The sequence below is a fragment of the Phoenix dactylifera genome, chromosome 14 (assembly GCF_051530095.1).
Source record: "Phoenix dactylifera cultivar Ajwa chromosome 14, Ajwa_hap1_PhDact_Kaust_v1.1, whole genome shotgun sequence".
Taxonomy (NCBI): Eukaryota; Viridiplantae; Streptophyta; class Magnoliopsida; order Arecales; family Arecaceae; genus Phoenix; species Phoenix dactylifera.
This window is the reverse complement of record NC_143203.1, coordinates 20,478,900-20,494,400: the sequence shown is the minus strand read 5'-3', so window position 1 is coordinate 20,494,400 and position 15,501 is coordinate 20,478,900. Positions and strand designations below refer to the sequence as shown.

Below are 15,501 nucleotides of genomic sequence, written 5' to 3'. Positions count from 1 at the left end.
CAGATTGTTTCCACCCCTAGTTTGGCATGAGTTAGGGTTTTAGTTGCCTTGCCCACTTGCACCACCAATTGGATCCTCCTTGTGAGTAGAAGCTACATTAAGCTCAGATGTAAGTTGTTTGAGCTCAATTCAGTGGTCAGAGCACAGTTCATGCTTAGCTCAAGAACGAAGCAAACTTTGCTGCAAAGTAATTGAACGAAGATGGATAGTGTTAACGTTATAATTGACGATGCAATTTGTGCTTGGAAGTTAGGGCTAATTGTCCGTAACCTGAGATGCAAATCATCAGAAGGTGACAATCAATCTACACCTAACCAAGATTGATTTATCCCATCTTATTTAACGAGATTGTAACTTCAGTTATAGTAGTTACAATTAGAAAAATAAAGGCAACTTGGTGCATGAAGCTCTTATTATTGGTGCAATGACAAGGTTGCTTCATGCTATATTTTTAAAATGATTGCAGCTGCAAATAAATCAAACATAATGATTGCAACTTGGCATGCTACATTTTCATTTGCATTGTAACTTTGATCCGAAGTAACTAAAAATTGAAGGAAGCATTAGAACCAAGGTTTGCCAGACTGGTGTACCAGCCGGTCATCAATTTGACGTGATACAAAGCTGTGTTGTGCCATTTTAGGATGTATCGAAATGGAAAAAAAAGTCAAAAAGGAAGGAGAAGAGAGAGAGAGAGAGAGAGAGGGGGCTTAAAAGTCCTCATCGTCCCAAGGCGAATGGATTCTTAGGCTGTGGGGTAGGACAGAAAGAGAGAGGGAGGGGAGAGGATGCTTACTTGTGATGTTGGGTGCTGAAGGTTAAAGCTAATTTAATCAACTAGTAAACCAAAATTAGAAAAAGTACGACTTATCTATCGAGTTGGTAGGATGCACTGTCCTAATTTCTATTTGTTTGTTAGGTAAATTCCGAATTGAATGATTTCGGGATGGTGAAATAGCCCGGATAACTACAGACGCATTTGTAACCGCCCATGAACGCAATCTATTTATCTAGCTAAGTTTTGATTTTTTAATAAAAAAATTTAAGTATTTATGCTTCTAAATATGAAAAATTTATCTTGTAAAGCTGCTATTTGTGTGCGTGTTTTAATATTTTTTTATATCTACCCATAAGACTATTTTAATTATTTTAATTTTAAACTATTTATTTTTTTAACAATATTAGAGATAGGGTGCTTAAAAAAATTAAAAATATTCATACAAATAATAGTTTTATAAAAATATTCAATAATTTTATACATTTAAAAGGATATATATGAAAAAAAATAAAATCGGACGCAATGAACGTAAGTGATTTGAATACGCTGACAGTGATGTTCCTGCGGAGCATCATAACATAAACCCTTTTATTTTTTATTTCCATCCCGTTAGCTCTCTCGCTAGCAGTTACGCCTCCTTCGAGAGCTCGGGAGCAAGCGGGCGATAGAGAGGGGGGGAATCGGAGTCGGTTCACCGGACGGTGAGGGATAAGGGCGCGAAATGGAGCGGGGAGCGGGGGGGCGGCAGATGAAGTACGTCCTGGTGACCGGCGGCGTGGTCAGCGGCCTCGGGAAGGGCGTCACGGCCAGCAGCATCGGCGTCGTCCTCAAGGCCTGCGGCCTCCGCGTCACGTCCATCAAAATCGGTTCTTTTCCACCTCTTTTCTCTCATTCATCGGTTCTTTGTCGAAAAGAAACTTTTTTGATTGGTTCCATGCAGTTTTAAGTTCTATTTAGCTATCGATTTGATTTTTTTAATGGGAATATGGAGTATTTTCGTTGATTCTACTCAAAAAAAGGGTTTCATTTGTTTTTCCTTTGTGTTTAATGATTTTATTTAGCTTTGGATTTGGTTTCGTTTTGTTGGGTATGCGAAGTATCTCCTTGTTTTATTCGCATTTCGTTTCTTTATTTCATAGACTGTTCTTTAAAAAGTGCTTCTTGTATTTGTTGTTGTAAATTATAGTCTTGTTTCGATTTTCATTAAGAAGAATTTCTTTTGAGGGTTTTCTGTGTGGTTATTATTTTTCATTAGCATTAGATTGTTTGGTTTTATAGGAAATGTGAAGTGTTTTCTGTGTGGTTCTTAGTTTTCATCAGCTTTAGTCATCTGTATTCCCTTCCTATCTTTTTATGGATTTTACTTTAATGGGGTTTCGTGTGGTTTTTTCTTTGTGGTTGATAGCTTTCTTTCGTTTTGGATTTTATTGGGTATTTTTGAGATGTATGTACTCCAATCATCTAAATCACTGCTCTTTCTTGAATGAATTCTTATTAAAAGAGCTTATCGTGATTGTTTTCTTTAGCTTTAAAGTGATTGTGTTTTTGTTAAGAATGCGAAGTATTTCCTCTAGTCACCGGTATTTCTAACTCTTTTTGATGATCCTTCTTTAAAAATAAAAAAACCTTTTCGGTAGTATCCATTGTTGTTTCTATTCTTTTTTCAAAGCTGAACATGTTGGGGCTCTTCTCAAAATAAAGATTTGGCTCAGGATTGCCCTTTTTAGGGAAAGTGTAGTTTTTTTTTTCGTCACCTGTGTTCCATAGATTCTCTTTTAAAGGGCTTCTTTTGGCTGTTTCTTTTTGTTTTCTCTTTTTTTAGCTTTGCGTTTATTTGGCTTGGTTCGGAATGTGAAATATTTTTCTTGGTTACCCGTCTTTATCTTTATTTCAATTGTAGATTGTTCTTGAATTATTTTCTTTGTGAAACAAATCCAGTTTAGCTTTGGATTCATGGGATTTTGATGTGAATGTGAAGTGTCCTTTATGTTTATCTTGAACCTTCTAAAGCTTTTACAAGATTCCGAGCAACACCCCTTTTCTGATTTGGTGTTTTACACCCACAGAAAAACATTATTCAAAACAAACCCTGGAAGCTTACATATTTGTAGACTGTTTTCCTTTCGAATTTTCTTGAAATCTTTAATCTGCAAAGAGTTCTTGTTGACTGGTATCTTCTTTCATTCTCTCACAACCACTTGCAATCTTGGTCTGTCTCTGATTGGTTTTAGCTGGAGTTTAACTGCTGAAGTATTCTCCAATCTTTATTTTTTCAACATCATGTCTTGTAAGGATTTTTATTAGGCTCATTTCTGTTGTGCTTTCAGATTCTTGGTATATTATTAGTTTGCTAATACATGTTACTTACTGCTGGATGCAGATCCATACTTGAACACGGATGCAGGGACCATGTCTCCATTTGAACATGGGGAAGTTTTTGTTCTTGATGATGGCGGCGAGGTTTTCTTTCTTTACCTTAATTTTACTTCAATTTTCTAGCATTTGCCTACACATATCTGATAGGATAATTGTTGATCACGATTTTGTTTTTTATGGTCTACTTTCTTTCTTAAATCTATTGGAGGCTTGGACCAATAATTTGATATTCCCTGCTCCCGGTTTCATGTATATAGTTCTGGCATAGCATTTAGTCATTAGTCTGTAATAAATAATCCGGAGGAGCTTAAACCAAGACTCATCACATCTCTTTTTATATTTACCATTTCTTAGTTCTATATGCTGTACCTTGTGCTTGTTTCAGGTGAATTATCGTTGGTATATTTTTTCATTCATTTCTTTTTAACTTTGCATGAATTTGAGCTGTGCAAGTCACATAAGGTTCATTGGTTATGCAAATAATGTTTTCGATTGTAACAAGTTTGTTCCTCTACACCCATGGGAATTGTAGACATTGCTGTTATCATGCTGTGTATATAGGGCGCGTTTGGTATGGGGTGATTGGCCTAGGATCAAGGGTGATGGGGGTGGAGGTGATGAGATCGCCGCGTTTGGTTGCACCACGGTGATCCTACGTGGCGATGATCCTAAATCACCTCCATCATCCAAATCACCGCCCAACCTAGTGATGGGGTACCCGTCCTTGAGGTCGAAAATCAAAGATCACCCCAAGGCAGTGATCCTAGGTTGAAAATTATAGACCAAAATACCCCTCAACCTTTTTTTATGCTCGAGTCGTTACCTCTTCCCTATCTCCGCTCCGATCTCTCTCATCTCTCTGCTCTCCTTTCCAGCGAGCGCAAGAAAGGAGTCCGAATGCTAATAAAAAAGGAAAGCCTTCGCTCAAAGGAAGGCTTCCGGGAGGCAAAGATAAGATAACCACAGAAGAAAGAGAGAAAGCAAAAAGGCACCGACTTGCTATGAAATAAAGAGAGGAGAGAGAGAGAGGGGGGCGGGGTAGGGAGGTTCCTTGCCCTGTTTTCTGTGTCTGACCGTGAGATTTGAGGAAGCAAAGGCCCCATATAAAAGGGAACAGGAGCTGGCTACAAGTCTTCCCCCTTGATGGAAGGGAGGTGGAGAGTTTTCTTCTGTGGTTGAACGGTTGCTGTGCTGTGATGTTGCAGTTGCTGCTTGGGTACTCGAAGGGGAGATGGTGGGATAAGATTTTTATTAGTTAGATGGAGTGAATTTCTCATAATGCCCCTGCCTTCTCTAGTGAATTTGTCCCTTTCTGGACAAATTCCATGAAGTGCCGTGGGATAACCTTTTCCTATTCTCCTCTTGCTTGACATGGCAACCAGTATTGCCAAGCATTATCTCAGTTATTTAATCAGTTTCATGGGCCTTCTTTTAGAGTAATTACTTTTCCGTGCTTCCATTCAAGAATCATATTAAATTGATGAGGCACTATTGCTATCTAAGGTTAGAGCACTATTGCTATCAACCATAAATAGATGGAAACAGTGCTAAAGATCTATAGTAAATTTTATTAGCATGAATGGTCGTCAAAGAATCAAATTTTTTTTTATAGGGGATTAAGCAAAAGAAACTTATTAAGGGCTCCTAAAAGTAGAATATGCGACAAAATTATGGAGCTATTATAGGAATTAGCATATTGACTTACATTTTTGATTCGTAAGAATTAAAAACACATAAAAAATCTATGTAAGATATATCAGGGGTATTTGTGGTATTATGTGGTCGGTGATCTTGGATCCCTGTACTATACCAAATAAGTTACTCATGGATATCCATGGATTTTTAATCACTGGACCATAGCCTACCAAACACAGTGATCTTAGATCGCTGGAGATCAAGTCACCCCAGTATTCGGATCACCGGGGATCTTAGATCATCGTGGATCTTAGATCACCGTGGTGATCCTGTTGGGGTTACCAAACGCCCCCATAGAGGACTATATTTTACTGCATTTCTCTTACTACCAGAATTTCTGCAGTTTACTGTATGCACTATATTTGTTTTGCTTCCCACCCTTCTTAGTTTAGGGTCAAGGGGAAAAGTATTATTCCCAAAATTTTGAAATGGACTTGAGGATATATTTTCTCCGAAGCCTTGAATGGTGGGCAAATGAAAGTATTAGGACTGGTCTTTTAGCCAAAGCATCGCGCTAGAAGTAATGGTTGGGAAGATACATATGGATTTCTCAGAAGAAACTGAGGCAGGTTGTCTATGTTCTAAAGAAAGTCTTATTCGCCGTTAGTTGCAGTTGTTACAGGTTGGGATTTTGATAGGGTCTACTTGGTTTTTGTTTATTTTAGTTGCTATTGTCTCAACTTTTTGGTCTCTTCTGACATGGTGCACAAGTGCTCTGATATGATTTCTTTCTCTTTGAGGTAAAAGACCTTAATTTTTTGTTTTGGAGCTCTACTTGTCATGGTCCTTTTCGCATAAACTCTTTTAGATATTGTTAAAATCGCCTTTTGCTCTGATTTTCCCATGGAAGAAGTTGAATTTTATGTTTAAGTAGCATTTTCAACCCCCGGACCCTTTGTCCACTAATTTAGGGTTCAAACCTGAAGTAGTTAATTGACAAGAGTTATGTTCAATTGCAATATGGAAATTTTGACCTGAGCTGAGCTCATGTTACATCAAAGAGTAGAAGAATTTTCCAAACAGACTTTAAGGGCTTTTTACTTGAAAGACAAGGCTCCTTATATGTACGTCTGTATAACCTCATATATTTGGAATTTGGACTTCAACTTTCTTGTGAAATTGAAAAAGAAAACTACATGGAATTCTGCGACATAACCTGTTGACTAATGGATCATTATACTTCACAGAACCAGGTAAATTTGAATTTTCTTTTTAGATCAGGTTTAATGATCATATTCTTTATCTCATGTTTCATTAGTCCTAGTAGTGACTAATACAGACAAGATTATCAACCATAATTCTTGAATTTGGAGTAACTAGAGATTTAGGAGATTTTGTGTTTCTGGTTTGTGTTTGTTTTCGTCTTTTACCTACTTATCTCTGTTACCTATTATACTGCTTCTATATCATGTATCATTGTGAATGTGTTTCATTTATAGGTTGATTTGGATTTGGGAAACTATGAGCGCTTCTTGGACGTCACCCTGACTAGAGACAACAATATAACTACAGGGAAGATATATCGGGTGAGTTCCTTCTATGCAAAAACACTTTGCCCGCTCAAAGTGTTCTTAGAATTTCTGACATAATCTATGCTGTTTCAGTCTGTCATTGACAAGGAAAGGAAGGGTGATTATCTTGGAAAGACTGTCCAGGTACTACCTTTGTGGGCCACTTTTGTTTAAATATAATCATATATTTTGTCAACAAAATCACTTTGATTGCTATTTAGTAATTGAAGAGTTGCTTGCTTATTATCCTGGATCCCAGGTTGTCCCTCACATCACAGATGCCATAAAGAACCGGATTGAGAGAGTATCATCTACTCCGGTCGATGGAAAAAGGGGCCCAGCTGACGTGTGTGTAATAGAGTTGGGTGGGACTGTGGGTATGAGCTAACAGAACATTTACATTAACAGGTGTTACTGCAAAGGCTTGGGCCACTTTAGATGTTCTTATGCAGTTGGAACTCTATTTCATGGGTGTACCAGGTGATATTGAATCAATGCCTTTCATTGAAGCCTTGCGCCAGCTGTCATTTTCTGTTGGTATGTTTACAACAATTACCTAGATCTACCATCACTTTTTCCTTTTACTCTTTATTTGTAGTTACTTGACATCTAGGCCTACTATCACCTTTGGCTTTACATTACTGTTGAGTGTAGTCAATCGACAGACGTGTTATGAATATGATTACATGTGCAGTACCCTTAACTATAATAGCCTTTTGCAGTCCTTGGCCTATACACATATGCTATGTCTCAAAGCATGGACAACTTCATGCTCTAGGTGGCATTTGTTTTGCATATGGTTTTACTTATATTATAAGAATATACAACATGCCTCCTAAATCTGACATTTGAGTTAATTTTATGCCAAAGTCTACATACGTGGGAATCTGAATTGGTGGGCCTTTTTCAGGATTTGTTCATATCCAGCAGGATTTGCCTACCACCTGATAAACATAGTCTCTGACAACTATCACTTGTCTTCTTTGAATCCCTTAAAGCATTTATACACATCTGTTCTAGCGTTTCTCAAGAAGCTAAGATAGGAAACCTCACTGCAGCATCTCCTCCTCCTCCTCCTCCTCCTTTTTTCCCCTTCCTTTTTAGGAATAATCTACATCTCTCTATCTCTTTCTAAGTAAATTTTTGGGATAAAAATCTGGAATGGGCTAACCACCTGTGATTATTGCAAGTACTATGTTTTATGTTGCATGAAATCCATGAAGGCCAATATTTTTGCAAAATTTATATATTTAAGAATATAGCCTTGCTCCTGATTATGCCACCCTTAAGATAAAATTATAATCCTATTCATAAATCTGTATAGTTAAGACTGATTAGTTGTTGCTGAAGAGATTATTAGTTGGTTTATATGTCCAATACCTGCTGATTTAGGTGTTTCTGAGGTGTTTTCTAATTTTTTGTGAGCATCATAAAACCAACCATTTGATTTTACAGCATAGTTTTCTCTTGTAATGGCTGTTTTGCTTCCATTAACTGTTTATTATTGCATTTATTCTGTATAGTTATAATATTTTGTTCGTTTGCATGTGCTGTTGTTAGTTAAATGTATAAATCGAATCATGTAGTGAACTTGTGCCTCATGAGTCATGAATGATATTTCTCTTGTAATGCTGTTTCTGTGTGTCTCATGAATGATTTTGGTTCCTAATCAGGTAAAGAGAACTTCTGCCTCATTCATGTGAGCCTTGTACCAGTATTGGGCGTAGTTGGTGAGCAAGTAAATATTCCTTCCTGCACTTTGTTCCACAAAATAAATTATAAAGTTAGAAGTAAGAAAAAAATCAATTTTTCACAAGATGATGGAAAGTACAGCATGTGTACACTTAATTATTTTTTCCCCTCATAGAACATTATGGAATTCTAAACTATAGTCTAGCAGAAATTAGATGTTTGTATTATATAAACTATTTGCTGCTTTCTGTGAACATAATGCCTAATGTTAATGCTTTTACTTTGTAGAAAACAAAGCCAACACAACATAGTGTCCGTGAATTAAGGGCATTAGGTTTGACTCCTGATTTATTGGCATGCCGCTCAGCTCAGGTGAGCACTTTGGGCTTGATCGACAAGAGAATGATGCATAGCTCATGCATGACAATTTTTTTATGTGTTTTCATGTCTTCACTATGGACTTATTTAGATAGGTTCAACTGGGTTGCATGTTTGTAGTGGTAGGTGTTGTATCTTTCACCGATCAAAAAAGGATTTCTACTTCACTACTCTTACCTTGAGCTTTGAGATATAGGTTGAATTGATACTACAACATTATCAGAACAGGAATTTTGATCATTCATAAATTCAATGACTGTTAAATGTTTTGTTGATTTCAGAGTGTTGCCTTCTATGTTATAGTCTCACATAAATTCTAATTTATTTGGTTTCTTATAAGAAATGAAGCATTATTATAAAAAGAAAATAGAAAATATATTTTTTCTTGATAGCATCATTTCAAATTTTTTATATGTTTTTGTTTAATTTCATTTTAGAAAGTTAACTTTCGCACTTGCTTTACCTTGGGATGCATTCAGATTTCAGAGATTTTACCATTGTTTAAAATTTCTTTTAAGCATGTCATTATCAGATTTGTAATTTTGGTCTTCTTATTATGAAATCATATATTACTCCATTGGAAAGATTTCATAGTGTGTTTCTTTTTTCCTTATGATGCTCATAGTTGGGCAATTTATTTATGACTTACTTTTTCTACATAAGTTATTTCCATACTGTTACAGCATATAGATTCTTCTATTTGCGATTGCCTGTTATCTGACTCGACTTGTAACATTTTGGGCTTAGCAGCTACATAGCTATTGAATTTTGTTTTCTAGATCCTGTTGAATTGGTCCCTTGCAATTCTGCCTTTTTGATTTTTGATCACGAACTTATTTGCCAGTTATCTTTTGCAGTCAATGATGCCAGGCTTGGTAATCATCAGCTTTTAGTCTTATAGCTCTTGAGATTCCACAAATCTTGAAATTTCTTTAAGTTGCCACTTATTTCCATGCTTGATCTTTTCCTGTTCATAAATTTTAATTTAACCCTGGAAGAATTTAAGATATACTTTTCTTTAAATTTTCAGCCTTTACAAGAAAGTACGAAAGAGAAACTGTCACAATTTTGTCATGTCCCGGTAAGTTTTTTTGCTATCAAGTGGTTCGTAACTCTTTAATCTTCGGGATCTCATTGTTCGAATTATTCTTGTCTTCAATAGGTTGCTAATATTCTTAACATCCATGATGTTCCAAACATTTGGCATGTTCCACTGTTACTTCGGGTGAGATCAATATCCTGTGTTCCAAACTTCACATAATTTATGCTTTTAATAAAATGATATGTATAATTATAAAAAAAAATGATATGTATCACATAAAGTCGTTGACCTGAAAATGCTTATATCTTGTTGGCTCAACATTCTGACTGATAGCCTTTCTTCAGAACCAAAATGCACACGAAGCTATATTAAAGCAGTTGGATTGTCTCAGGTAAGAGACACATTTTAGTCTTAGTGATTACTCATAGTTTCTACGAGGGTGATATCTTTAAGCACCATATAAAATTATAGGATTAATTATTGAAGCTTTATTTCAGTATTGCTACTCCTCCAGATTTAAAAGGGTGGACAATAATGGCAGAGGCATATGATAACCTCACAAACTCTGTCAGTATCATCAACAACCCATCATGCTATGTGCCAATATTTTTCTTTTCTAGTCGTATGACTGATGAAGGCACCATTTTCCTGCAGGTTAAAATAGCTATGGTTGGAAAGTATACTGGCCTGACAGACTCTTATTTATCTGTAGTGAAGGTGTGATTTCAATTACGTAAAATCATGTTTTGATTTAGTTTTTCTGTGGAAAGGTCTGTTAGCACCTATTGTTCTGGCAGCCTGCAGCTTTGGGATGCTAAACTGCAACTTTTATGTCTGAAGAGTTTTGTCAGGCTTACAATTCTAGTAAAGAAATTCAGGTAGTCTAAGAATTGTAAAATGTGTAGTGTATATAAGGGTGAACAAAAATTGCAAACTCAAATTTCATTGCTAGTGCCACAACCAATATAGGCAGTCAATTTATAATTTAACAAAATCACAACATACCGAGAGGACCAGTCCCATCTGTCCTAGAAAGGAGTGGCTTCTTATATTTCACTAGTTTCATCAAATCTATTCTGTTCCCACCTTTTCAGACCCTTCAATCACAATTCAAGAGTCTTCTTTTTAGTAATAGAGTTGTCAACAAGTTCAATCTTGTTAGTTTATGAGATTCCCCAAAGTTGGTTAAAAATTAGGAACACACATTCCTGGAGTAAAGTAAGTGGCTATAAAATTGAGAATCAGACGAATGCGTACGCAGCTGGTTCACTCATGCTGCTTTTCATACTGTCAAGAACTCACCCGTTAAAATTTCTGCTTCTATTCATTTATCTATTTATTTTCTGTTTGAAGCAGATTCGCATGCTATGGTATTGATGGTATTGGCAATAGTTCTAATATGACAAGGTGGACTATCTATCAGAAACAAGAAGTTGAATAGTTTTCCAGTGGAAAAGACAATGTTAGAAAAGAAATTTAAAATCAAAAGATGGAATTATAAGGAAATGAGGATCATGTTTCGTGTATCCTTCAACTTACATTGGTTTCATACCTTTTTAAAGTTTTTTTTTGGTTCTACCACATGCAAAACCTGTTTAGCATTTTCTATAAACCAGAAAAACTAGCTATGGCTGTGCTTATCTTCATTCTTGTTCATCTCGGTCAGATTCACAAATTTTTTCTGGATATGACCCTCCATGAAACAATAGCTTTGTATAATATGGCCATTATTTCAGCCAAGCCTACTTAAATTGATTTGATTATATGATTTGTTTGACACTAGAATGTTAAAGAGTAATGTCTAATTGTATGCTTCTCATGGAACCTCACATTGCAGGCCCTTCTGCATGCCTGTGTTTCTTGCTCACTGAAGCCATCAATACAATGGATTGCAGCATCTGACCTCGAAGATGAAAGTGCAAAAACGGTATAAATTTCTCTAGCCATTTGTAAATAAAGGATATCTCTTGTTGCCTTTCTAAAGTAATATGCTGGGTCTTTTTCTTCAAATACAGACACCGGAGGCGCATGCTGTAGCATGGGAAGCTCTGAAGGTAAGAATTCAATTGATGCCGATTACCTTCTTGTTTGCAGAAATTCTATAGAATGTCTCAGAGCATCTATTTTACATAATAACACACACATAATCTTCTATACAAGAAAACTATTAGTTACATGATCCAATTTTTCAGAGTTCTTCATGCATTTTGGTACCTGGTGGATTTGGCGACCGTGGGGTGCCAGGAATGATATTGGCTGCAAAATATGCTAGAGAGAACAGAGTTCCATATCTTGGCATTTGCTTGGGGATGCAGATCTCTGTGATTGAAATTTCTCGATATGTATATATCTTATTTGTAACTTCTGTTTCTCTTCTTTCCTCTTCTTTACTTTTCCCCTCTTATTTTTGTGAAATTTTGTTAGGTTTTAGGTTTGGGAAAAGCAAACAGTGAAGAGTTTGATCCTGAAACACCACATCGTGTTGTGATATTCATGCCTGAGGTATTTGGCTAGTCAAGCAAGGCTACATATGTTTTGAAACAAACAAAGACTTGACCTTATCATGTCATCAAAATGTATGCAGGGTTCAAGAACACACATGGGAAGTACAATGAGATTGGGGTCACGGAGAACATTCTTCCAGAATCCTGACTGTATTACCTCAAAGCTGTATGACATAAACCTTTCGCTCTTCTGAATCTATTCTTGGTTAGATTTTGACAACTGTAAGCTAATACATTGGATGGAATTCACACTCCATAATGTGCAAGTTCGTGTTATTTGAAAACATGCACTTACATGATTATCGGAAAACCATCATATCATAGCATTTTATGTCATCTAAATTACTTTAGCATGTTTGCACTGTTATTTTCATTTATCTAATCTTAATAATTTCTGTGAAATGCTAGATACGGAAATTCTGCCTATGTGGATGAACGCCACCGTCACAGATACGAGGTTAGTTGTAAATACTAAATTTTTGTGACACGTGGCATACTTTCTTTCTTTTTCATCTTTTTTCCTCTAATCTTGATGAATGCATATATGGCATGTTATTTTTTCTTGTCTAACATTTGCAGACAGTTCTGTTGTTTTATCCTTGCAGTTTTTTTTTTTTTTGACATAACATATCCAATGTTATTTGCAATCAAGAAGCTCTTTTTTCTAGTTATATATTATTAAGGCCAAGGACTCTAGAGGTAAAGTGATATAGGATGACAAAGAAAAGCTCCCCTCCTTTCTTTTATGATGGTAGGATAAGAAAATGAACAAGTGCACAATAACTTCTTTATAATTCTGGAATTAACATGAACAGAGAGCCTGAGCTTTTACACCTTTGTTCTTGAACTACAACATAGGTTGTCTTGGTGTCAAAAGATACCACCAGAACTCTCTTTAAAATTCATGTAACGTGTGGATTTATGTTGGTCTCCCATTGCCTAGACCAGGCCTGCATATGGTACTCTACTTTTCATACAATACAACATCATGGAACTGTTTCCTCAAGTATTTTGTGTCCATAAAATGATTTTCTTTTTATCATATTGGTGATACTATCAACTTCTTGTCAAAAAGTTGTTAATTTAAATTTCCATCATCCCCATGTTACTTCTCTTGATTCAGCCATCTGACACTATGTAAGAGTATGACCTGCAAAGAATTTAAAGGTTAATGGGATTTTCGTCTATTTCAATTAAAAGTCTATGCTCTTTTTAGATATGTGTAAAAGTTAATTGTGCAGGTAAATTCATATATATGGCAATAATTGTTAGTATTCGCAATTTAACATCCAAAGCCTTGAATAATATGCTTACAATTTACCATGCTATAGGTGAACCCTGATTTTATCGGAAACTTGGAAAGTGCGGGCCTAAAGTTTGTAGGAAGTGATGAAAGTGGAAGAAGAATGGAGGTATTGAGCTCGTAATTTAGCTTATGCTGATTTTATGCCCTGACAAACTATATATGATGATTCCTTTTGTCATCGTTGAGCAGATTGTAGAACTACAAGATCATCCCTATTACGTTGGTGTGCAGTTTCATCCGGAATTCAAATCAAGGCCTGGAAAACCTTCAGCTCTGTTTTTAGGTAACCTTTGCAACTTAGTAAGATATATCTCACACACTTTTTTTTTTTAAAAAAATAATTCCTTGCACAGAATTTTTTTTTTTTTAAATATGAAATGAATATCTTTTATTGGACAAAATAATCTAGGAAAAGGCTTATTAACTCTATTACTGCTATTCTGTGACATTTCTGAGGTTGAAATCATGTAATTTTGACAACTTATCTCATTGAATAGAGTCTGAAGGGTCAAAGTGACTTTTTGTGCAGCAGTAACAAATTTTGCTGACCAGATCTGCAGAGTAATTTCAGTCATGAGTAACAAAAAAACACATATATTGGCCATTTATCATTTTCATTAGCCGAGTCCTGTTAATCTGACTTGTCAGTTTCCTTAAGCTTGAGATAACGGGCACATGATATTCATGCCATAATTTATTGCGATAGATTGCCCAACCATTGATGATTTCTTTGCGATGAAATTTAAATCAGAACATGCATAGGTTTAACCATCCTTTTTAATATTTAAAGCAGTGAGTTAATTTTCCAAGAGGTGATAGCTCTTCTTTTCTGCTGTAGGTCTTATATTGGCAGCAACCGGACAACTGCAGCCGTATCTGAAGAGGATTTCTGATTCGAGTGCAGAAGCCCCTCGGTGACTCTAGTGCCCCCACTTTAGGAGGTAAACCATCAGCTTATGAGTGTCTATTCATGATTAACCATATCTGTAATCCTGAATCATGACTCAAATTTATGGTCTTCCAATTCTTGTAGGGAATATCTTCAAAATAAAATAAAAAAATCTTAGGGGCAATGCATGTTTTGTACCAAGGCTAAGTTGCTGCGTTTTTGTTGCTACTGATGTCAAGCTGGAGCTGCATCAAGATTCAATATGGAGAGTATTGTGTACTTTTTCCAGAGCAACAATTTTTTATTTGCGGTTCTTCTCAAATATAATTTTATCCATTTATTGGTTTTTGGAATGCTCCTTGTTGGACAATTATGGAAGTCAGTTTTCCAGCTTTCTATATAAACTCTAATTCTAGAGATCCATAGTATGGTAAAGATCATTGCTCCAGTGCCACCCTTTGGTCCCTTTTATCTTTCCTTGTGCATGTTTGATTACCAGGTGATTGCTTTGATTTTCATTCTATTTAAAGATATCTAGTAACCATTGTTGCTATCGGTATGGAGGAGTTGACAAAACACAGAATTTTGAGGATAATGACTCCTCTGATCAACTAATAATTTGTTAGTTGAAAAGTGCTAGCTCTGGAGGTTGGTCACCTGAGTTTGCCACTTCAGGCCTCGCATTTTGGAAGCGGCCATGAGGATGATGATGGACAGCATGAATTCTGCTGCTACTCAAAAACATTATGTCGGAATTTGGTCTAGAATTTTGCTCACTGGTAGATTGGGGTTGCTTCGGAGCCACCTCTGCTGAAAGCTCCTCAGATATTTGTTGCATGTTTAGGCCATTGAGGTTTTGAAGGGAAGATCACATTGTAATGTGGGTTGTCATTCTGTATAGAATGAATGGCAGCGAACGTTGATTAGTATTGGTTGTATGGAAAGCTCTGTCCACAAAAGTGATGTCTAGACTGCTGAGAGATTGAATTGATTAATGATAATGGATTTTTCGCTTGTATTTACATAGTTAAAGAAGCTGTCTCTGATGAAGATGATGGCTACTTTGATTGCAGAGTGGTGCTGACTTCAGAGTTCCAGAACTGTCAAATTTCAATTACAGTAGTATCACAATAGTACTGTTTCCGGGCATCAGCTGAGTGCTTATTTGCCTGGATTCCAGGTATGGTAAAAGGTTTAAGGGCTGTGAGACAGCATCTGAGGAAGGTTTCTATACATCTCTTGCAGTGTATTTTCATAATGCAACTTTAGTTCCTGAAACTTTATTTTCTCTATGACGAAACTCAAGGGAAACAAATTTTTAAGAGAGAAG

General features: G+C 36.1%; 1 protein-coding gene across 4 annotated transcripts; it reads left to right on the top strand.

Moving 5' to 3' along the window:
* The first annotated feature begins 1,343 nt into the window (after positions 1–1,343).
* On the top strand, positions 1,344–14,625 carry LOC103712634 (CTP synthase family protein). Of its 4 annotated transcripts, none has more exons than XM_008799207.6 (23): positions 1,344–1,644; positions 3,159–3,238; positions 6,289–6,375; positions 6,454–6,504; positions 6,620–6,737; positions 6,841–6,897; positions 8,034–8,098; positions 8,341–8,424; positions 9,461–9,511; positions 9,593–9,655; positions 9,817–9,863; positions 9,970–10,039; positions 10,127–10,189; positions 11,310–11,399; positions 11,488–11,526; positions 11,665–11,814; positions 11,897–11,974; positions 12,057–12,142; positions 12,385–12,433; positions 13,308–13,388; positions 13,472–13,565; positions 14,121–14,223; positions 14,316–14,625. In XM_008799207.6, exons 1-22 carry the CDS (start codon positions 1,500–1,502, stop codon positions 14,198–14,200), a joined length of 1,728 nt encoding a protein of 575 aa, XP_008797429.1. In that variant the 5' UTR covers positions 1,344–1,499; the 3' UTR covers positions 14,201–14,223; positions 14,316–14,625. The 4 variants fall into 4 exon arrangements, 3 of the variants coding, with proteins under 3 accessions (XP_008797429.1, XP_026662548.1, XP_088567230.1); XM_088711104.2 differs by lacking the exon at positions 1,344–1,644 and adding an exon at positions 1,969–3,065; XR_015973354.1 differs by lacking the exon at positions 1,344–1,644 and adding an exon at positions 2,636–3,065 and having other exon boundaries at positions 11,904–11,974.
* Positions 14,626–15,501: the final 876 nt, after the last annotated feature.

Bases quoted from the DNA above. Each gene is read 5' to 3' on its own strand.
- LOC103712634 (XM_088711104.2), top strand. From the start codon at position 2,765: ATGTTTATCTTGAACCTTCTAAAGCTTTTACAAGATTCCGAGCAACAC. The intron at 6,738-6,840 runs GTATGAGCTAAC...TGGGTGTACCAG, and splicing joins AGAGTTGGGTGGGACTGTGG to GTGATATTGAATCAATGCCT. The intron at 12,143-12,384 runs GTATGACATAAA...GTGAAATGCTAG, and splicing joins GACTGTATTACCTCAAAGCT to ATACGGAAATTCTGCCTATG.